Source organism: Erigeron canadensis, chromosome 1 (assembly GCF_010389155.1).
Source record: "Erigeron canadensis isolate Cc75 chromosome 1, C_canadensis_v1, whole genome shotgun sequence".
Taxonomy (NCBI): domain Eukaryota; kingdom Viridiplantae; phylum Streptophyta; class Magnoliopsida; order Asterales; family Asteraceae; genus Erigeron; species Erigeron canadensis.
Window position 1 is genome coordinate 31,186,018 of NC_057761.1, and position 23,213 is coordinate 31,209,230.

The 23,213-nt window shown below is 33.9% G+C and overlaps 1 protein-coding gene across 1 annotated transcript; it reads right to left on the reverse strand.

Annotated features, from left to right (window-relative positions):
* Positions 1–11,958: 11,958 nt before the first annotated feature.
* On the reverse strand, positions 11,959–23,067 carry LOC122589802. Its single transcript, XM_043762126.1, has 16 exons — positions 21,673–23,067; positions 21,436–21,579; positions 21,185–21,342; positions 20,858–21,068; positions 20,535–20,772; positions 20,283–20,433; positions 19,920–20,203; positions 17,737–17,758; positions 16,579–16,648; positions 13,883–15,097; positions 13,632–13,775; positions 13,374–13,531; positions 13,046–13,256; positions 12,711–12,948; positions 12,474–12,624; positions 11,959–12,394 (listed from the first exon to the last, which is right to left on the reverse strand). Exons 1-16 carry the CDS (start codon positions 22,949–22,951, stop codon positions 12,107–12,109), a joined length of 4,962 nt encoding a protein of 1,653 aa, XP_043618061.1. The 5' UTR covers positions 22,952–23,067; the 3' UTR covers positions 11,959–12,106.
* Between the last annotated feature and the right edge of the window lie 146 nt (positions 23,068–23,213).

Here is a 23,213-nt window from a genome sequence, read left to right on the forward strand (position 1 = left end):
GTTGGTGACAAGATCACTTTGCAAGAACATGCAAAGCGAATATATAATGATGAAAGACTCGTTGGAAATAACTATTATTGATATATCGGATCCATCAATCTCCAAATGATTTTTCTCCGACATCACCTCGATCCATGAGGATTTTAAAAGCAAATATATAATGATGAAATACTCGTTGGAATCATATCAATGCTTGAATATTTAGTTGTGAAATACCCGTTGCAATTATGAGAAATCTCAATGGTAAGTTGACAACTATTACAAATCAAAAGCTCTTAATAATTCTTTGTAGAGAATCATAACTACAAGGTATCTCCAATGGACTACAGTTATTTTTGATTTTGTTGGATCAAAAACCGTAATCAGAACTTACAGATATGTATGATGAAATTATGATTTGCTAATAACATTAGTTTATTACGCAACATGGTTATCGAATACCATGCAATTATGTCAAATACTTGAAAGAAATACCATAACTAGAGTTATGTTTATTTGACATTAAGTTGTTTCAAAATTCTCCGTAGAGAATAATATGGATATGTCATTGATTACTACTACTTGTAGTTCGTATTTAATAAAGAACATGAAGTTCTTTGATGATTTTTTTGCCGATATGCAATGAAAAATAACAATAAATTATTGATTAAACTACGTCATGTAGTTCAGAGTTCTTAATGATTCTTCGTTGGGAATCATAACTATAAATTATTCTGCAACTTTTGATTTTGTTGGATCAAAGTTTGGTTTAATTATCAATATTCATGTGATTATGTCGAAAAATTGACATAAAATACTATGATGAATTGGCATATGCAAACTTCAAGTTTTGGAACACTTCCATTTTCATGAAGAAAAGGATCACCAAATTGGTGTGATATAATCATGAAGATTAGTTGCACATGAAGTTGCAAAATCGTAAAATATAAGAGAGTGCAACATCACATGGATGCTTATATGAAAGCAATTCGATAAACTTCTAAATACATCTAGTGGTGTTGTATTCATTCACTAAAGTGAATGCAATTACATGTGATCGGAATGCTAAATATGTGTCATGGTCATGGTCATGGAAATTCAAATATCAACGTGTTTCTTTTAAGAATACGAGATGACACTAGCAATGATCGACTGCTATATGATCAAATGAACATGAAAGTTCACTTATCATAGTGTTTTTATTATGAACACGAGTAGTCACAATGAGTAACCAAATTATTAGTGACTAAAGAAAAACGACTATATACATTATGTCGTTATTTCACTTCAAAGACATTTATATATGTATTCAAGATTGTCTTATTATTAACATATTGTTGGTTCCTAAAGAGCTACTTTGATAGCTAATATAATTTGATCAAAAGGAACAACATTTAAGAGTAAATGATATATTCAATTTTGGTATGATCGTTGTATATGCAATATACAATGCATAATGAAGTTAAATCACATATGGTCATAACTAGAAGTTTATGAACCATGATTTTATAATTGTTGAAAGATGATACAAGAGGATGTATTTGGCCTATACATCTAATATACCATTTAGTTATTCAAAAAGCAATGCATCGTCTAAATGGTTATATATCATGAATAGCACAACATGAAGTTTGCGTCAAAAGTGACTTAGCTAATAAGATTGCGAGCATTTGCAAATGGTGGTGAACTTTAAAGCATTTATTAAGCGTCTATTGCAAATTAAATGATTATGAGAGCAAAACTCTAAATTATATGTTTGGGCAAAGTTATTATACAATATGCCCTTGCATCATGCCAATAAAATAAAATAGTTCATCCCTGTTATCTTGGATATGGTATATCTTCTACGAAAATGCAAAAATATGTATTTCAAAAGAGGAATCTATTCTAGGGGAGAGATCAAACAATTTATAATGATTATTATGTAAGCCTACTAACATGAACATAAGGTTCATATGGTGATTGGTTCACTTGGGTTTGACATATGAATTACACGCTCACTAAATCAAATAAAGCCATATACAGATTTCAATGCTCCAAATTGACTGTATCCCAAAATGATGACTTATATGAGTCAATGGCGCGTGCACAAAAGGATATCGATTCCAAATAAAAAGTCTCGAAAATAAAAGAAGCAATCATTGTGATGGTCATATCGAGGTAAAAAGACCCAAACATGTGTCTTAGAGAGACAATAGACATGATGGTTCATGCGGAACCGATGATATTTAGTTAATGAAGAGATCTCAACAAAAACATATCATGTCAAGTATTGATTGAATCGAAAGCATGGAATTGAAATAAAATTGATGCCGACAACAATTATGTATACTACAAGGCGCTTAATATTATGCGTGCAAATTTTAAGAGCATATATGCTATGAGGTGCAAGAAATTGAGATACGTTGACTAAAATAGCAAGACACACATTGCTTCTAAATACTTAAAGCCTCTAATCGTGCACGAAGTATTGGACATGAAGTTCATATATAAGAATGTGTAGCATACTTTATTGGTCTTTATACTAAAGCGAAATGAGAAATTGATATATTGATGTATATGGCGCAATTGATGCTACAATGAATTTTCGCAAAGACCTAATATATTTCTCCCATGGTTGATCATATTATTGGTAGATTTGGATACCGTGATATACAAATAGTTATTTGTATCTCCTTGCTATCATTAGAGCTCACAAATGGCTTAAAGTTTTAAATAGATATGAGCATGAATCATATTTCTGATGATCAACATATGTATGAATGGTTCTTATGGACAATATTGGTTTTGAGATTATTATGGCATTATATGGCCAAACAAAAATATGTGTATGGCATAATTGTCTACATGCAATATCATCAATTACAAATTGGACATCCAAGTGGGAGATTTATAAATAATTAATGCATGGATGTCAAAATTCATATAACTGAATCTCATGAAGAGATGGATATACTAAAACTTAGTGTCGTATTATCTAAAAAATTCGAGCATAAATCGAATGAGACTTTTGTCCATTTATGAAAGTATATTGACGAAAGGTCAAAGAGCTTCAATATTGGCAAGACTTACTCATTAAGCTATTATCGGTTTTTGAACCGCAAATGGGATACTGATGTATTTTATCGGTACTAATGATTACTGCATATCCCCGATATTACATCATTCTATAAATGTGTTAGCAATAAATGACTCAAAATCAAAAAGCTATCGGTGGATGAAATTGAAGACATTTTTCCTTACATGCGACATGAGATTATTTGATCAAAAGAGGTCACTTGCAAAGATGGTTAGATATATTGATGCTAGATATTTGTCTCATCCGCTTAAAGGGCACTTACAAACAATTTAGTTTTTCACAAATGGTGACACTAAAAATTTCATGGAGATCAAACACATCATCAATCTATGAGGATGGTCATGATCAAAGATTAATTGTTAGGTCCAGATTTACTGGACTCGCTCCAGACGTGACTACTGGAGCCCTCTGAAGATTTGTCCATAAATTATGTGAAGACCAGTGAACAACTTACTTGTATAGGAATCTGGATTCCACCAGATTTGTTCACTGGACTTCACTCCAGTCAAGATATTTCTACTGAAGAACATTCTCACTGAAGTCGAAGACTGAAGTCTGAAGAAAGAAGTCTGACAAATAGCGGAGCTCACTGGAAGACTTACCAGATCTCCTGACTGGAGTCCTTATCAGTGTTCTAGACCTTACAAGTCTGAACACTGATTACGAGGAATTGACTTTATGCCTTTACATGCCTTTACCTGGACAATCTATTTGTCCTTTGTTAAAAGTCTTACACGCAAGTAAAGGTGGTTGGTTAATTAGAAGATAAGTCACTATCATGTGACTTTATTCTTGTACTTTAATCAATGCATTTAAGGAATTAAAGTAATTTCCTTAAATACATGTAACCATATTTGTACGGCAAAAAGAATATTATATTTATTCTTTTTGCCTATAAATACCAAGTCACTTCCTCGTCCAAATTACATACTTTTGCAATTTGGTGTCTTTGCTCAAATACTCTCGATCTAAATAGTTATACTTCACAACTTTAAGTATTTCGATCAAGGAGTTTATTTAGCAAAATTAGATCACTTGTAATTCATAGGTTGTTTAGATACTTACTTTGTAATATCTTGTTCCGCAACAACCTTGTATTTTATTTAACATCAATAAATAAAATACACTTGAAAATTACATAGTGTCTCACCATTTACTTTACTTGCTTATCTTTATATTGCTTAAGTACGTATTACGTTATATATATATATATATATATTCTTGCATTTATATTTATCATAATACTAGTCCAATCTAGTGCTTACTTGACATTTCATACTAGTCCTATTGAGTGATTACTTGACTTGTTGTATTCTACTCTTGTGGGTTAAACCATCGAGTGAGGCACTTCACAATTGGTATCAGAGTAGAAGGCTAACATACTTGCCTAGATCTGCATTTTCTCGATGGTAAACCCAGAGAATACACAAGGAAACCCTTTAAACACTAGACCTCCACCCATAAATGAATTTGAACAGACTAATGACCATGTTAACAATAATCCACCACCACCACCTCCTATTCCTACTTCTCTACACGGGCATGTGCACTACTCAAACACTCCTGTTCCTAAATTCAGTGGGAATGGTGATGAATTTGGCACGTGGAAAGCTAGGATGTTATTACATGTTACTGGTATTGAGAGGAATATGCTTAAAATTTTAAATGAAGGACCTTATATTCCTAGAAGTCCTCTTAATCCACTTCTTGATCCAACTGGAGCAAGATCTGGGAGGGAAAAGAGGGAGGAACACTGGTCTGAAGAGAAAAAGAGACTGGTCAATATTGACACTACCTTAAAAGTCATGATCCTCGGGGTCGTTCCTGAAGCTCTTGTTCCCACACTAGTGCTTTATCCCAGTGCTAAAAGCATGTGGGATAAACTAGTGAACCAGTATGAAGGTGGTGGTGATACTATTGTTACCAGGAAAGTGGCTTTGAATAAGAAGTACGAGTCATTTTTTGCCCTACCCAATGAATCATTAACTGGTACCTACACCAGATTTATGTCTATCATAAACCAGTTGAGAGGGCTTGGGGTAGAAAAAGACAAGGACATACTTCTTGAAAAATTTTGTGATATTCTTCCATCTAAATGGTCTCATATGATCGTGGTCTTGAGACAAGGTAAAACCTTGCATTCCCATACTCTTCAACATTGTATGGAGCCTTCAGATTCACTGAAGAGAATCAAGCCCAGAGAATTGAGGCAGAAAAAGATGCTATTAATCATGCTTCCAGTAGTTCCCCTGTGGTTAGTCATACTGAACCACCATGTGTAGCATTAATGTCTTCCGAGAATGTATTTTCGATGAAGAAGATGATGTCTGAATTAATGGATTCTGGAGTCATGAATAATATCTCTCTAGATTATGATGAAACTGATAGTGATGATTGGATGGCTATGATGGCTAAAACGTTTAACCGTTTCAAAGCCAGAGCTAACAGACCCACTGGACACAATGCACCCAGTTCTTCCACTGACAAGACCAATCTAACATGCTTTAAGTGTGGCAGAAAAGGTCTTTTCATGAAAGAGTGCAAGTCCAATCAGTTTTTTTCCTTCATCGAATTTTTATCCCACTAGGTTTTTTTTGGAAAGGTTTTTAATGAGACAGCAAACACCATATCTGGATATAATAACTTATGAATATCCAAGGGGGGTATTATGAATATTTTATTATTGTATGGATATTCACTTCCTTATTTAAGTCTTGGCATATTCTCTAGAACATTCTATTGGAGCGTATAAATACAAGGCTGTATTGTAACCCTAATGTATGATTAATAGAATAATCCTTCTCCTCTCTCAATTCTTATCTCCATCTAATAACACTATTTTTATTATTTATTTATTTTTTGTTCTTTTTTCGAGAGAATAAAAATGTTTTTTGATTTATTTTTTTATGATGAAAAAGATAAAAGAAATTTAAAGAGTTAATTACAGAAATCATCTCTCTCGTGGACCTTTATTTACAGCTTTCGTCCCTAAGTTTAATAAATTACAGTTTTAGTCCAAAAAACTTTGCACCGTCAACACTTTTGATATTGACCAGAAACGTCTGTTAGACGGAGGTCACGTGTCTGGGGTAACTAGCTCTAAATAATTAACTTTAAACCAAATTAGTTAAACTAAATCTAAAGATCCAAAAATTTTATCAACATATATTAAACAAAATCTTGTATACAAACTTTTAAGAAAAATATATACAAACTTTTAATAAATCACACAAACTGCTCGTGAGCCACGACAAATGAAAAGGGAATGAGATGTGACTATGTGAATGCTACTCTAATTAAATACATGTGTGCGTGAGGATATTAGGAAAGCATGAAACGAATTGAAGTTCGCGTCTCCTAATAACTTCGAAATCGGATTCAAGTGAGTGATGAGGTCACTATGGAAGCTATGACAAATTCCGGTAACTCACAACCACCTTCATCTTTGATGACTCCAAACCCGGTAACTCCTCTTTCCCCTTGATGAGTGATTTATTTGTGACTTTTTCCCTATTCGTTTGTCATGATTTCGAGGTATAAATGAGCCATTAGTATGAACTTTAAGGTACTTAATGGAATTAGATTTGTGAACAGGTTTGATTTGAGAGATAACAGATCGAGAGAGAGTAGAAATGAGCTTACGAAGATTAAGGATGAAGTTCGGGAGATGCACGTATGAAGATTAAGAACTAAAACAAGGAAACGCATGCGAACTGGAGCAACCAGCGTCGCTGGTGGACTAACCAGCGCAGCTGGAATCGTACAGGAACCAGACCAGCAACGCTCCTCAGTTACCAGCGTCGCTGGTCCCCTTCAGGCACACACCAGCGTCGCTCCTCGGTAACCAGCGTCGCTGGTCCCCTTCAGATTACACAACCAGCGACGCTGGTATGAATTACCAGAATTAGGGTTTTTCGTATTTTGCCTATAAATACCCCATTATAAACCCTAAAAACGGAAGAAGAGCACATAGGTCGAAAGTGACGGCTAGGGATCGAGAATTTGGAACTCTTAAGCACTACGGAGCAGATCTAACATCATCAGACGCTTGGGAATCCAACCTTGTGATTTATAATCACCCGGTTCTACATTCTTTCTTTCTTTCCGTTATCTCTAGATTTCTATGTTATTTTATTTTATCAGATTGTTCATGGCTACTCGGTCTATGAGTAGCTAAGTTACTAGACATTCGTTTGGACGTGATGTAAACATGACTTGATTGTTGATTATGGTTGATTGTTGAACAGTTTCTATGCTAAATCGCTGATCCATATTTATTTGAATCTGAATTGTTATTAGTTTTCATATACAAACTAATATTTATTGATTTGGTTGAGTCGAACTGATCAGCGGCTCCAGGGTCATTTTAATCTGTTTGCGAAACATTGATCGTCTTTAATCAGTGTAACCATTTGATCTATAACTGGACATTTGATTAAGAATTAATAATTGGTTCAAACGAGTATGTGTTTAATTAGGTTAATCTAGCTGATCTGGCGAACGGAAACCAGATCCAGGTGGTTAGGGTAATCAATGTCTTTTAACTTTAACAAGAACAAAGACTTACATAAAAGATTTCAGTCATAGTTACAGGCTCAGTTTTTAAAGCTCAGTGAGTGACCTTAACAGGAACTCATTGAAGTGTCTGACCAGTCGAAAGGCAGTCAGGCTAAATAATTCAAGTGAATCTAACGAGAATCTGAATGTGAAAAGAGTCGTTTAACAACTTCAACTATAACCACTTTTAAGCATGTCAATCAAAACCAAACGAATGTCTGTTTTACATTTATTATTGTCTTTAATTTCATATGCAATTAGTTAACTAGGAGACCCCTCAAAGAAAACTGTAATCTTAACTTAAGTATTTTAATTTCCTTAGTTTAAGTTCCCTGCGAACGAACCTGGACTTACCTAGACTATATTCTTACTAGACAGAGTACACTGCTCTTAGTTGCGTTTTAAGATAGATTAGGTAAAACCTTGAATTATAAATTTAAAACTTAGATAGTTTAATAAAAAAAACGCACATCACCCCTCCAAATCCGGTAACTGTAATTTATTAAAAATTTGTGTGATTTATTAAAAGTTTGTATGTATTTTTTTCTTGAAGTTCGTATATAAGATTTAATTTAATATATGTTGATAAGATTTTCGGTTTTTAGATTTAGATTAACTAATTTGGCTTAAAGTTAATTATTAAAAGTTAGGGACCAAATTTGAAAGTGGTGGTTCACGATAAGGACGATTTCTGTAAATAACTCGAAGTCAAATTACGAGATTACCCATCACGTGCCAGACACGTGATCTCCTTTTAACAGACATTTATGGTCTGGACCAAAAGTGTTGATGGAGCAAAGTTTTTTGGGCTAAAGTTGTAATTTATTAAACTTAGGGACGAAAGCTGTAAATAAAGGTCCACGACATGGTGATGAGCGTCCATTTTGTGATAAAAAAAACCCTATTGAAAGGCTTCATTTCTATGTCTAAATGAGTTATTATTCCGGAACTATTGGTACTTAATGAATTGTATATTTATGCAGGTTTACGGAAGATGCGAGAGAGGGTAAATGGCATCAAGTGACTCAAAAAGGAAGCCCATGAAGATTACAAGACACAAGGAAGTGATTCGGGAGCCGAACGAAGACGTGAAAGCTGCAGCAGGAGTCACCAGCGCCGCTGGCCAACACCTAGCGCCGCTCCTGAAGGAACCAGCTTCGCTAGCCCATCAAAGCCCAGGACCAGCGCCGCTGGTCGGCCCAATTCAGCAACCGACTTTCATCTCTATTTAAGCCGAACTAACCCTCAAAACCCTAAGGGAGAGCCGATTCAATAGCCCTAGCCGCCCAGCATCAACCCTAGGTCGACTTTGCAGATTTCCAGAAGGTTATGAGCTTCTAACGCCTTCCGATCTTCATCCTCGATCTAGATCTAGCTTTTCTATTTTACTTATTTTATTGAACAATGTCTTTCATCTTCACAAACTTTGTTATTCATTTAATAATGCTAGGCTAGTAGGCTGAATACTTGTTTGGATCAATGTGATCATGTAGACACTTATTGTTTTACTATGTTTGTTTAGATTTAGTTGGAATGCGTTTTACTGTTTATCGTAGATCGATGTTTATTAGTAGTTCATATTGCTATTGGTTTTATATCTGAAAACTGATGGTTGTTTATGATCATCCACTAGGACTATTATGCTAGGACAGAAAACGACTAGTCGGTCTATAATTAGAAGTAAAAAGTGATTCACTTGTATCCGAGGGATCCAGAACCATAGTAATTAGGATGAATTGAACATGAAGCTTAACAATGTCATACGCGATCCTCTGACTTGGAAACGAGCACTGTGGTCACCGGAGATAATTATATCTGGCCATGGCTTAAGAGCTAAGTAATTAAAAGATGAATTAGTAACACAAACTTTAGGTCACTAATGCTTAAACAATAAATCTAGCGAGAATTTGTTTATAGGGGAATGTGAGTCTAGCGACAACAATATTAATTAAGCGAAGTGAATCTAACGAGAATCTGAGCCGCGATAAAGTTTCCAACAATCTAGCAAACCAGTAAGATAGTATTTGATCGTACCATGAGATTGGAAATGTCAAACAAGTATTTTAATTTAATTACTTTTATTAGGTTCCTCATAATTTTACCTGCCCCGGTAATACTAGATATTTACTTTGAAGCATTAGTTATTTAGGAATTAGTGACAAACCCTCAAAACAACTAGAATTACACATATTACTAGATTGGGTAAAGCAACGCATCCCTACGAACGATCATGTAGCTTATCACTAGACTATACTACATTGACTGGGTTCTCTGCTTGTTAGTGTGGTGTATTTTAAGATAGTTACTTGTACAACTTATAAATTTAAAAACCAGATAAAAAACACACACCCATCACATGGACGATTTCGGTATTTAACTCAATTTAAACTAATCTTCTTTTATAATAAATAAAACAAGATTGTCTATAAAATATATTTTTTTAAAAATTTCTATTGTCAAACTTGAATTATTTCCTACCAATATTTATAAAAGTACATGATGTCATATTATTTTCTTTTTTCTTTTCTTATTTACACATTCTCATAATTTTTTTAATAAATAATTACTTTTATGTTTTTATTTGTCACTTTTTACATCTTAATTTTAAAAATCATTCGTTATGTCTTTTAACTATAGATTTTCATGTTATAAACAAATATATTATTAAGACTTATCTTGCCAAAAATTTCTTAGTTTAATTTGCATATTTGTATTTTTAATTTTTAATCCTTGTTGCAGTCTTTATATTTGTTTGTGCTAATGTTTTCTTTTTCTTTTTTTTTTTGTTCCAAAAACTTCCCCCAAATCGATAAAAAAATCTCGGAGCATGTCTTGTCAAAGTATATCTTGTCTTTACTACAAGCCATTTTCCAACAAATTTTTTTTAACTTTTGCACATATCTACGGGTTCATAAACAATAACTAAAACATTTGTTTTTTTAAAGTCTGAACCATTTTAGTGCAACTCTTGGTTAATAACTTTATATATTATTACATATCTAATAATATCTTATAAAGCATTTTGCCCCCCTTGTTTTTAAGAAAATATGATTTGAACTATTAATAATAACTTTAGAGGATCTTAATCCCCAAAAATACATTTATTCTTTATTCACCAATTTAAACATCTCTACCTAATATACCTATAATAACCTTCAATCTCAGTCACTCATTTTTTTCTCTCTTCTCAAATCTCAATCACTCATTTTTTTTCTCTGTCATCCATAAATCATTTTATTCCTCTAATTCATTCAAAATCTTTTATCTCAAAAACCGTATATCGATAAATTATAAAAACTGTATGGGTGTTCTTAAATTTTCATGCTCTTTCATTAGAGATGTAATTCGATATACTTTCGACGAATTTTTAAATCCGAGGGCGGAGCTCGTACGACTAAAACATTTGGCTATCATACTTTATGACTTGACCTATCACCCCCACCATCTTACCGCCGCAACGCGCGACCACTATCTCTCGTTAAGTTATAAATTTATCAACAACACAAATAACATATTACTTATTTTTTGGTAAAAGTTTTATAAAATGACCCGAATTGAATCCGGGTTGATTAGCTCATAGAAAATATTTTGATAAATTAGTTCATTTTTGGTAAGGGTTTTTTAAGGGATGAGACTTAAAGCTTCTAAATAAGTTGTTTTTGAAAATAAAAACCCTTATTCGGATAAGAGAAAAAAAACACCAAAGGAGTTAAAGCCCAAAGATTTTATAAACTAAAAGCCCCTTGTCACGATGATTAAAATTATCCTTCTGCCCGACTACCCTAAACTTTAATCGCTTTTTCTTACGTATCTTTTTCTGGAAAAGTTCACATGTTGCTCTCTGCCTCTCTACTTCAATTATAAATGAGAAAAATGAGTATGAGGCTGTTATGCATCTAACTTGGATGAAAAATCTCTCGCATACTAATATTTTAATATTTTGAATAAATGTTTGGCCCCTCATAATTTCTATGGTTTAAAAAAAGGTATGTGAAAAGTTTTTCACCTAACTTAAATGTCTACCAACCTCATATTCCCTACCCCCATTATAAATTATCTATTCTCCTAAATGACCTTTTGACGGAGAAATATTATATCATGTCCCTTCAGATTTTTATATATTTTACATTGATTCATAAAAATTTATAAGACTCGATAAATATTAAAAAAATTAATATATGAGAGATTTTATCTAATCTCCGTCACTGTATATGGGCTCTAGTTTCTATTAATGAATTGTATACCTGACCCAACTGCAATGTAACACAACCTTGCTCAATAGTTAGTTAAAGCGAACCTACAATCCAGGATTACAAAATCAAAAATGAACATAACCCGGAATTCCTTAGTGTCAATTTAAACAACCGACTAATTGACTAATGACTATAAGATTATCAACATTAACATCCTTTATATATATATATATATTAAGTATCTACAGTGGGAGAAAATAGAAAACAAGTGAATGTCAGGCTTAAAACATGTACTTTGTTACCGAGCATACAGATTGGTTATCATGTATTCTTCAGTTAACAAAAGAGACTGAATTTCCTTGCATCTCTCACCAGTGTAGAATGCAGGTTGTTTAGGTTGAGGCAACACACTCTCACTCGCCAGCATCAAAACCACTGACAACATAGTCGGCCTATCTTCTACATTATTCTGCACACAAAACAGTGCTACATGTATTGATCGTACTACTTCGGGAACACTACACGTGGCGCGTAAAGAGGCACTCATAACTTCAATACTTTTATTTTCTTTCTGGAGTCTCCACGCCTACATCAAACCGAGACTCGTGTTCTTTGTTATACTAAAACACTATGATCTAAATAAAAACACTTGCAACTTTACTTACATGTCCAAGAAGATTGTCACTATGGTCTTCATGAGAGAATCCTCTGTTTTTCCTTCCACTAATTATCTCTAGCACCAGGACGCCAAAACTGAATACGTCTGACTTCACAGAGAAATGCCCGTGTACTGCATACTCAGGAGGGATATAACCACTGCAAATAAAAATACACATTACTATGCAATCGAGTTTCTCTTTGATTTTCAAAAATGAAATGAATCTCATGTTACGGGTTCTTACTATGTTCCAACCACTTTCTTGGTCTTAGCAGTAGCATCACATCCGATAAAGGTTCTAGCAAGGCCAAAGTCTGATATTTTTGGATTCATGTCACTGTCCAGCAAGATATTACCTGCCTTCAGATCTCTGTGAACAATTTGAAGGCGGGAATCTTGATGTAGATAGAGAATACCTCTGGCTATCCCTTGTATAATCTGAAAACGCTTAGGCCAGTCAAGCATTAGACTTCTGGTTTCATCTGCCAAAACATAGATACTAACTTGTTAGTAAAATGTAACCTTAAGTCATTAAGTGTGTGAAAGTAAAACGAGTATCAGCAATTAGCAGAGACAAACCAAAGAGAAAATAGTCCAGGCTTTTGTTAGCCAAGTATTCATAAATCAATATGAGTTCACTTTTATGGATGCAGTATCCAAGAAGCTTCACAAGATTCCGATGCTGAAGTTTGGCAATACAAACGACTTCATTTTTGAACTCCTCAAGCCCTTGTCGGGATGTTTCTGAGAGACACTTCACAGCCACTTCTTGTCCGTCTTCCAAAACACCCTAAAAGATTAAAAAGGTAGGGTTTATGTTTACTTAAACTATGAACATTTGACATTAGCGGCTCATGAAACCGACAAGCATTACATTCTATTCAAAAAGCATCACGAATATACATACCTTGTAAACTGGACCAAAGCCCCCTTCTCCAATCTTAAGAGAGTTGCTAAAGTTATCAGTGGCATTGGCCACTTTACGTAGGCTAAAATGTTGTAAACTATCAAACTGTTCCTTCCGCATATTTTTATCACGGATATGGAAGTCATGTTTCCACTTATCTATATTTTCCATTGTTGTTTGTTACATGATTAGTTAAAAGCTGTATCTTTTCAACATGCATCATTGTAGACTAAAAAAATAATTTTCAGTTCGCATTACCTCGTCCTCTCATGTGAGGCCATTTCTTTTTCTTTTTACAGGCATATGCTACTGCAGACAGAAAAAACACAACCGAAGAAATTGAGAGGATAATGATGATTATTCTTTTCCTCTCCTTGGAAACAGGCTCAATGATTACGCGACCTTAATTCATTAAGACAAGGATAATAGTTGGTTACATGTTTATTGCATCAACTAAATACACAATATGAGTGCCTAATGCATGATTAAACAATTTTTTAATTGTGTACCTTCTAAGTTGGCAGCATCCGTTCTTATGTAAAGACTTTGATTTGTATCATACTCTCTGATATCAATCAACTCATGAAACCATAGTAAGCATCCATTTCCACCGTTTCTGACATCTAAACTTGCATAAGCTGTGCACGAACAATTCCTTTTGCATGCCATCTCACATTCTCCAAGTGTCATACTGTAATCATACCATGATCTTCGTGTATCTGGTACTTTAACTCCTGTAAATTTCCGAAACCCATTCCCACAATTCAAAGGCTTTTGGGGCTTACACCCACTTGACCAATCATGTACACCCCATTCTTTTGGGTTTTGCGGTTCAAAACCCTCCATACAACTGCAAGGAGGACGCTTATTGATGCTACAGCTTCCGTAAGGACCACAAAGTGCAAACTGACCACAACTATCAACTGAAACGTCTGCATACTCAAGCCATTCTTGAGTTCGCTCAATCCAAAGCAAAAATAGTGCTTTTCCATCCCATGTCATAACTATCCTCATGAGAACTGAACTTTTAAGCTCATATATATTGTAAATTTCTTTGAGATTATGAACAAACTCAACTGAGTAAATTGAGTTTGGCATGTCAGTAGGAAGGCCACTAAACCCAAGACCATTCCATGGTCCAACTCTTGATAGTATAGTTTGCCCTTGGTACGTAAAATGTTGCGGATATCCATTTGTGTCAATTATAAAAGTATACATACCTGTAGAAGGATCATCGGAACTCTTCCAAGATGTCAGGAACCTATGTAAGCCTGTTACCAAATCCTTCCCAGATTTCATACCTGGTAGCATTGTGTCACAAGGATAGTCAAAACTTTGCCAAATCATATTTTTGTTAATGCTATTGTGATCCCAGACAACAAGATTTCCGGTATTTAAAAGCTGCACCACCACTTCTTGATTTATACTCTTCCCCAATACGGTGGAATTGGATGACCAGATCACGGTGTTGCCACCACTGAAAATCATCAAGTTTCCCTCTCTTCTAACTTTGAAGATCCCAGATGTATCAGTGATTGGCGTCTCCCTGTTGGCAACCCATACGACAGTACGGGGTGAGATTTTCTTGTACCAAATCCCCAAATATCGATTCTTGGATTTTCTGGTGCTAAAAAATCCAAGTTCATACGTCTCACCATCAGAAACAAGTGTTTCGCCATCTTTGATTGCTTGATTTGCAGATATAGTATCAAGCGCTGCACAATCTGATTTCAACAAGAACAAACCAATGAAAAACAATGCATGTATACGATGTTCCACCATTGGAAATTCAACTTAGAATATATTCAGTACAAGGACTTGTGTTAATGGATTTTTGTTAAAAAAAAAAAAAAGAGAGTATATATGTAGTATAATTAGCATCTACTAATAAGGAGTAGTAATATTATTATTATGGATTTTAGTAATAAACTAATAATTTATGGCTGTCAAAGATAGACCAATGGCTCTCAAAGTTCAGTGTGGACACTCCTTTTTTTTCCAAATAAAATTCAGGTTTTTCAAACGAAAATTCCATTAAATATGCAATACATGATCAAACACAACATTGACCTTGATTTGAAAAGGCAAAGGCATTGAATTAATGGTACTATGATAGGCTTTTAAAACCACAAAGAGGTCTTAAGTCAATGTTTGAAATTATCAACGGTTGGTGAGTTTAGTATCTTTTCATATTGGGATTAGTATCTTATAGGGATTATTACCTATGGATGTAACTAATTATGACCAAATGTCTATGTTATGTAAAGATCTTGTAAAATTTCTATGTCATATAATAAACTTTCAAATCCCGATTATTGGATGTACCTAACCAGTCAAAAACTTACACGTGGCAGATTATAGGGTTGCCACATATACCCAGGTACATCCAATAACCAGGATTTGAAAGTTCATTATATTACATAAACATTTTTACGAGATCTTTACATAACATAGACATTTTGTCATACTTAGTTACATTCATAGGTAATAATCCCTATCTTATAATGCAAACTACTTAACACAAATTGTCATAGTGTATATCAAACTTCAATCATGTGCATTGTTCGTAATAAACTTTCAAATCTTGTGCATTGTATGTATCTAACCAATAAAAAACTTACAAGTGGCAACCTTATAGGTTGCCACATATGTGCGAGTACATACAATGTACAGAATTTGAAAGTTCATTCTAATGTACTAATCCCTTTCATATTAATGTTATGCATACAAACTATTTTCTTAAAAGTGGTGTCTTTTTGAGCGGCAAACTCACACATTCCGTTGGTCTTCACCGCCGTCTCAATTTAAGAGTTAAAGCGGATGTATCTATGATACGTACATCATCACATGATAAGTACTAATTACTAAAAATGAAAGACGATCTTAATTAATCATCATTTGAGTTATAGAAAATTCCCCAATTGGAGCATTGAATGAGTGTTATATCTAACTGATAACTTATCAAAATCTATTCACATTGGGCAGCTATTAAGCTAATGTATGATTCACCGAGATACACCAACTGCCTAATTACTATTATTTCGACCACATAACATCAAACTAGAACCAAACATATATACACTAAAATTATGATCAAGCAAGATATACATAAACTAAAAATGAAATATTCTCTATACATATGAATATATAACATATAAAAATGTATAATAGGATTGGAAAGAGATGATCGGAAAGAGGATGGTACCGTCTATGAAACAAAAGCAGGCTTGCTGATCGACGATGATACAATTTGGAGAAAGAATATGAGTTTTTTGCTAATCCTACTACCTAAAAACAAAACCTTTATTTATTTATTTTTGTTTTTTAAACAAAAACGTTAGGTTTTTAGTTTTAACGAATTACTCGTAAAATTAATATTTATTTCGGGGAAAGGTTAGGTAAAGCATGCAGTACCTATCTTAGGTAAAGTAGGGGGTGATTATGTAAAATTCAGGGAGAGTTTATGTAAAATTCAGGGGGAGTTTATATAAAATTCAGGGGGTTATGTATGTTTATTAAATTCAAAGGTTTAATATGTAACTTTTTTTAATGTGGCAGTACCTAAGCTTAAGTAAAGTTTGCAGTACGGATCATTTTCCTATTTATTTTTTAGGAATTAAAGATGAAATCTAATTAGTAAAATGATTTATAAAAACTTAGAGTTAATTACACTTTTAGTACTCATCAAAGGTTAAAACTTACCGTTTTCATCCCTACCTTTTATCAATTAACATTTTGATCCAAAAATTTTTACTCTGTCAACACTTTTGATCCAATTCTCGAAACGGACGTTAAACACCTATTACGTGATCTGCACGTGATGGGTATTTTAATCTTTTTCTTACGAAAGGACTAAAGTTTGTGGGAACAATAGTGTAATTAACTCAAAAACTTATACTGTATCAAATCGGGGGCGGATGTACATGCATATGACCGGGGGGTAATGCCCCCTATTCATCTTGGCCCTACAACTATTATACATGGAGATTTTGTCTTATGTTATATGGAAATTCAATGTTTTTCTCAGAATGTCCCCTGCATTAAATTTAGTGTGCCCTCGTGTCTTTAATTAATAGGCTAAAAGCAAAAGTAAAATTTCATTTTAATAGTTTTTTTGCCATGAGTGTGGGCCCTTTTAGCTGTATTCTTTTACTACTAATTTTTCATATGGTGGGATCATATATTATATGATTTAGTTTACATTTTTAGAATTATATTTTGAATGAAAAAGCATAAGAGTAACTTATAAATTTACGTTTTTACGTTATCACTTTTATCATAGTCGTCTGTTACGATAAATTTGGCTTCTTGGGGACTTTTAAGTAATATACGAAACAAATATGGATGAATACAATGTAATTACAAATGCATAGATAACCATTGATCTGAATAAACAATGTTCACAAGATAAATTTAATATCTCCGTGTATATATATAGTAGATTAAACTCACATGTTGTGCGAGACTGACTCGATTTTCGTTAGCTACCTATACCATCGTTAAAATACGACGATAAAGTTGGGGCGTTGAGGATAAATTTTGTATTCACAGACGCGTCATAGTCAACTTTTTTACCCCTAAGCTATCCAGTTCGTATTAATACCTTTGTGAATGTGCCCCCCATATACTCGAATCTTAGATCAGCCTCTGTATCAAATCATCTATCTTATCTAATAAAAAAACAACTCTTTATTTTTGTAAATGTTAAAAAGGTGTAATATTTTCAACTAAGAGTCTAAGACCCCTTAATACCTTGAATTTCGAATAAAATAAACTTGAATGTTTATATGTTTTCTATATGTTTTATTTTAACCAATAAACTTTTTACTTACATATAAATACATATTTATAAATTTATATTAGATGCACACCTACGCGATATGGCAACGGTGTGGTTTGAGCTCCGCATACCGTCCAATTAAGTATCATTGTGATTTCTCGAATATTAACTATTAACGACTAACCCGTTGTTCAATATATATATATATATATATATGTGGGAACATCAGACCGATTAGCAAGAGAACCTTAACATTGCGAAAGAAATTCATTCTAACCGATTGTTTTATTCTGTAACATCATTAATTTCAAGCCAAAAACTTGTACGAAAATAATAGCATGACAACGCACACAAATTATAAAAAACAATGTTACAAAAAGTTATAAATAAATTTCAAAGTTAAAAGTTTTAAAATTTACATACTTAGATACAAATATGCATTTTATTTTTCAATTCAAATATCATTGGGTGTATCACATAATTTAGTGAAAATCTTTTATAAATTTTTATTGGTCTTTTAGTTTGAACCAATAGATTTTTATCATTACATCTATGTACTTTTTGAAGGGAAAACATAAAATGCTGTTAACTGCAAAGCTGCTAATCTTATAAATATCCCTAGAATCCCACATGATAAATTAATAAATAATCCCCTAAATGTGAGGGTAACAAAAGAAAAGTAAATGCATATCAGCTAGCCCTTTTTTGGCTTTTTCTAATATCGATAATTGATAAATTGTCAGTAGTATCAAAGTAATTCAGCATAACCGCATAGGGATTAATTCGGCATAGCCGCATACGGATGTACACTGGTCAAAAATCGTCCCGATCCGGTCCGAACGAAACAAACCCAAGAACCGAAAATGCAAAAAATTCCAACCTCTGACCTCCAATTGTGTATCAAATGTGGCATTACAACTGAACTCATTCTTATCATATCAGTTGACTTATAATATGTTCTTCCTCTGTATCCTACAAACATACTATTACATAACCATAATTTCCTATGTTGTCAATCCCTACCTAAGCAAAAATAGTAAATTAATTAATTATATCTCTAACAAGGAGAAATTGAGAGCGGAGCATTTGTGGCTGTGATGCGATTTCCAGAAGAAAATAAAGGAGAGACTAAGCACTTACTGTAGATGGTTTTTTAATCTGATTCAACATATCCAATCCTTAAGGTAATGTTCTATAAATTGATAGTTATTATTAATTAGAGTTCTTATTATCGTAGAAAATGGGATTTTTTTTTTTTTTTGTTTTGAATAAGATTGGCCATAGCCCATAAGTGAACCTTAAATATATATATATATAGGGTTTAGTATCTGTACTGCAAATGTATGGGAACTGTCGATTTATGTTAAGAATCTACAGTGCAGATGATTACCCCATATATATATATATATATATATATATTGGTACAAGAATACCCTAATTGGACAACCTTATTGATATATATATATATTGGTACAAGAATACCCTAATTGGACAACCTTATTGATATATATATATTGCTATATATATATATATAGGTGAGTTATTTATAGTACATGCATTAAAAAAGTAAAAAAGTACATGTGTAATCTTTGTACTTTTTAATGTATGTACTAAAATTAACTTTCTCGTATATATATATATATAGTGAGAGAGAGAGAAAGAGAGAAAAGTGGATATATGGCTATTACTCCTGTTAGATACCTAAACTCGTATTTTATGCATTTATCCCTTTTGATATATGTCGGGCTTAAACATGTACTTGCTACCGAGCATACACATTCGTTATCGTGTAATCTTCAGATAGCACAACAGACGGAATTTCCTTGCATCTCTCTCCAGTGTAGAATGCAGGGTGTTTAGGTTGAGGCAGCACATTCTCACTGACCAACATCAAAACCACTGACAACATAGTTGGTCTATCTTCAGCATTATTCTGCACACATAACAGTGCAACATGTATTGATCGTAGTACTTCCGGTACAATACACGAGGCGCATAGACAAGGACTCATAAGTTCAATACTTCGATTTTCTTTGTGGAGTCTCCATGCCTACATCAAACCAAGACTCATATTCAGAGTTATACTAAAAGAGTATGATCTAAATTAAATCACTTACGACTTTGCTTACATGTCCAAGAAGGTTGTCACTATGGTCTTCCTGAGAGAATTCTCTGTTTTTCATTCCACTAATTATCTCCATCATCAAAACACCAAAACTATATACGTCTGACTTTACAGAGAAATGCCCGTGTAGTGCATACTCAGGAGGAATATAACCACTGCAAATAAACTTACACATTACTATTTGATCGAGTTTCTTTTTTATTTTCAAAAACGTTTTAAAGTTGATCCAAATGGACCTCATGTTATGGGTTCTTACTATGTTCCAACCACTTTCTTGGTCTTAGCGGTAGCATCACATCCGATAAAGGTTCTAGCAATTCCAAAGTCTGATATTTTTGGATTCATGTCACTGTCTAGCAAGATATTACTTGCCTTCAGATCTCTGTGGACAATCTGAAGGCGGGAATCCTGATGTAGATAGAGAATACCTCTTGCTATTCCATGAATAATCTGAAAACGCTTAGGCCAGTCAAGCATTACACTTTTGCTTTGATCTGCCAAAACATAGATACTAAGTTGTTAGAATACTGTATCCTTAAAGTGTAAAAGTAAAGTGAGTATCAGCAATTAGAGACAAACCAAAGAGAAAAGAGTCCAAGCTTTTGTTCGCCAAGTATTCATAAATCAATATGAGTTCACTTTGATGAATGCAATATCCTAGAAGCTTCACAAGATTCCGATGTTGAAGTTTGGCGATACAAACGACTTCATTATTGAACTCCTCAAGTCCTTGTCGAGAACTTTCTGAGAGACACTTTACAGCTACTTCTTGTCCATCTTCCAAAACACCCTAAAAGATTAAATAAGTAGGGTTTATGATTACTTAAAATCTCAACATTTGACATTTTGGGCTCATGACACTAACAAAGTTACATGCTATTTAAGAAGCCTCATGAATATACATACCTTGTAAACTGGACCAAAGCCCCCTTCTCCAATCTTATGAGAGACACTGAAGTTTTCTGTGGCATTGGCTACTTTATGTAGGCTAAAATGTTGTAAACCATCAAGCTGTTCCGTGCACATACTTTTCTCGCTGATTTGTAAGTCATGCTTCAGGTTACCTATATTTTCCATCATTGTTTGTCACATGATTAATTAGAAGCTGTATCTTATAAACATGCATCATTGTAAACTATGAAAATTATTTCCAATACCTCGTCGTCTCATGTAAGGCCTTTTCTTTTTCTTTTTACAGGCATATGCTAGTGCAGACAGAAAAAACACAGCTGAAGAAATTGGCACGAGGACGATGAATATCTTTGTCCTCTCATTGGAAACAGACCGGATGATTATGCGACCTATCATTAAGAAAAGGATATATAACAGCTGGTAACATCTTTATTAGACCAACTAAATAAACAATATGACAATTTCGGAAGAAACATGTGTACCTTCTAAGTTGGAGGTATCCATTCTTATGTAAAGACTTTGATTCGTATCATAATCTCTGATATCGATCAGCTCATGAAACCATAGTAAGCATCCGTTTCCACCATTTCTTATATCTAAACTTGCATAAGCCGTACATGAACATTTCCTTTTGCATGCCATCTCACATTCTCTAGATGTCATACTGTAATTATACCATGATTTTCTTGTATCTGGTACTTTAACTCCTGTAAATTTCCGAAACCCATTCCCACATTTCAAAGGCTTTTTGTGGTTACACCCACTTGACCAATCAGATTCACGCCATTGTTTTGGGTTTTTTGGTTCAAAACCTTCCATACAACTACATGGAGGATGCTTGTTTATGTTACAGCTACCATAAGGACCACAACGTGCAAACTGACCACAGTTATCTACTGCCATGTCTGCATACACAACCCATTCTTGAGTTCGCTCAATCCAATGCAATATTAGTACTTTCCCATCCCATGTCAAAACTACCCTCATAAGAACTGAACTTGTAAGCTCATATTTATTGTATGATTCTTTGTGATTATTAACATAATGAACTTGATAAACTGTATTTGGTATGTCAGTAGGATGCCCACTAAACCCGAGACCATTCCATGGTCCCATTCTTGATATTATAGTTTGACCTTGGTACGTGAAATGCTGAGGATATCCATTTGTGATTGTTGTATGTGTGTACATACCTATAGAAGGATCATCAGGACTCTTCCAAGATGTCAGGGACCATTGTAAGCCCGTTACAAAATTCTTTCCAGATTTCATACCTGGTAGCAATGTGTCACAAGGATAGTCGAAACTTTGCCAAATGACATTTTTGTTGGTGCTATTGTGATCCCAAACAACAAGATTTCCAGTATCCAGTAGCCGCACCACCACTTCTTGATTTATATTCTTCACTAATACAGTCGAATTGGATGACCAGATCATGGTGTTGCCACTGCTGGAAATCAGCAAGTTTCCCTCTCTGCTAACTTTGAGCATTCCAGATGTATCGTTAATTGGCGTCTCCCTGTTGGCAACCCATACGACAGTACGGGGTGAGATATTCTTGTACCATATCCCCAAGTATCGGTTCTTGGATTTTGTGGTGCTAAAAAATCCAAGTTCATACGTCTCACCATCAGAAACAAGTGTCTCGCCATCTTTGATTGTTTGATTTGCGGATATGGTATCAAGCGCTTCACAATCTAATAGCAGCAAGAATAAGCCAATGAAAAGGAGTGCATATACACGAATACGAGGCCCCTCCATTGGGAATTCAGCTTAATTGACAGATATAATGAATCTATCAGTTATGAATCATAGCTTATGATTTATGGTTGTTAATAATAGACAATCGCTCTAAAAAGTAATTCATATGTGGGAAACGAACTAGTTTATGCAATACAGGGTCAAAGACGTTGTTAGCCAGAACACTTTAATATCTTTCAAGAAATAAGTATGGCAACTTATTATTGGTTGCCTTTGTTTCTCTCTTTGACTAAGTAAAACCATGGAAGATTGTTCAAAGTCT